Below are 1,866 nucleotides of genomic sequence, written 5' to 3'. Positions count from 1 at the left end.
CACGATTTGGGTTTCACCTGTGGACAGTGGTCCACGGGCACAGCGTTTCCCGGGATTTGGTGTCCCGGGGGCGTGGCCGGTGTCCCAAGGGCGTGGTGACCGGCCAAGGGCGTGGCCGGGGCGTGGCCTCTCCGGTGCCCCGAAGCCCCGCCCCGGGCGCGGTCCCGCTCCGCCGGTGTCGCCGCCGCTCCGGCCGGTGCCGCTGCCGCTCCYGCCCGGGGATGTACGCCGGCAGGAAGAGGAAGAAGCCGGTGCCCAAGAGGTGGGTGCAGGGAAGGGGGTTCTCCCGGTCACCCCCAGGTGCGTGGGAGCGGGGAGAGCGACGGAGAAGCGGGCAGCGGGAGCCAAAGTGGGTCTGGGGCAGTGCCTGGAGCCGCTGCGGTGCGAGCGCTGGGGAAGCCAAAGGGAGCAGCGTGCTTGAGTTACTCGGTTTTAATTAGGAGTTAGCGCTGGGTCGGCTCTGGCACGCTGGTGGGAAAACAGAAATCCCAAWGATGCTCATCCTGCATCCCGGTGAGGTGCCTGCCCTTGCCGGAGAGTCGGAGCTGCTCGCAGTGATTTCCAGGCTGGGCTGTGTTTTGGTGCCTGCCTAAATCGAACGTAAAGCGATTATTAATTACCAAAACATCTCAATTCCTTAATTATTAATTACCATGCTGTTTGGTGGCTGTTGCACATCATCGTCCTCGGTGTTCCCTGCCTCCCTCGTGCCTTGCCCCCTGCCCAGCTCCCAAGTCCCATCATCCTGTTTAACCTGGGGTTTCCAGGTGTATGGGAAATAAAGGTGGATATACATTTCTGGGAGACTGCATGGGGAGGAGATGGATGAGCTGACCCCAAGCCTGGGGTGAAGGAGGGAGCATCAACATTTTAAACCTGTGGTGAGTTGACCTAGAGCCTCTCTTGGGTATTTATTTGGGAGTCTTGTTGTGGAAAAACATGAGGGATGGTTGTTTTGCCTTAAACCTGTGTGCTGTTCATCTCGGGGCAGTGATTCCAGCCCTCTGGCATASCAGACTGAGGGTTTGGGCTGGATTTGTGTGGCTCAGGATGCAGGAGAAGGKGTCTCTTTGGAGCAGAAGGGCCCTYGTTCCCYGGGTCTGCAAGGTCAGCCTTGGGAACAGGAGGAGATTCTTTCTCTCTGTGCAGGGTCAGGGCTGGGAGCAGGGTCCTGCTGGGAAAGGCCAGGCAGAGCAGGGCTGGGGGCAGTGGGATGTGCAGCCAGCCGGATGGGTTGGGGACAATGGGCTGAGGGGCTTCTGCAGTGCCTTTACAGTTTGCTCAGGGCTTATTACTTATTTAAAAAAACTATTAATAAAAATTAGGAGATGATAGATCARCTCAGGCAAATCCCACTGCAGGGAATGAACCTGCAGAAGGGATACACTTCCTAACAGGTTCCCATTCCAAGGGCAGCCGGGTGAGACAAACCCCAGCAGCAGCACAGCCTTTGCCCCGCTGGGAGCAGAGCTTCACCATGGCACGGTGTGCATCAGAACCAGCGGGGCCAAAGGGAAGGGCTTTAAACAGCCTGTGAATATCCAGATACAGCTCTGCTGCTCCCATGAGGGATTTTCCTCATTGTCATCCCCCTCTCGAGGCTGGCCTGGAGTGCTCTGTGTGCTGCAGCTGGGACACTCAGGAACAGAGATGTTGGGGTGTCCTCCTTGAGCTTGGGGTGACTTTGCTGGCTGTGTCACCCCATGTGCCTCAACCAGGGGATTTTCAGTGCTTGGCCAGGCTGTCCCAGAGATTCTATTATACCTCAGTGTTTTACCCACTCTGTGCCCATCTCCAGTCTCATTATATCATCTTCCTGTCTGTTTGAGATGGTGAATGGCCAGAGGATTTTAAAGGATGTATGAC

The 1,866-nt window shown here is 57.0% G+C and overlaps 1 protein-coding gene across 1 annotated transcript in view; it reads left to right on the top strand.

Moving 5' to 3' along the window:
• The first annotated feature begins 165 nt into the window (after nt 1-165).
• The window catches only part of LOC130580894 (neuronal PAS domain-containing protein 3-like), a 13,966-nt gene continuing 12,265 nt past the window's right edge, over nt 166-1,866 (top strand). The window contains 1 exon segment of the mRNA XM_057378676.1: nt 166-262. Within this exon segment, the coding sequence (XP_057234659.1) occupies nt 222-262 (41 nt within the window). The 5' untranslated portion in view covers nt 166-221.

This window comes from Malurus melanocephalus, unplaced genomic scaffold (assembly GCF_030028575.1).
Source record: "Malurus melanocephalus ecotype Western Australia unplaced genomic scaffold, MMel_1.1 scaffold_369, whole genome shotgun sequence".
NCBI lineage: Eukaryota > Metazoa > Chordata > Aves > Passeriformes > Maluridae > Malurus > Malurus melanocephalus.
Note: the sequence above shows the minus strand (reverse complement) of the source record. Positions and strands in the feature narration are given on the sequence as shown.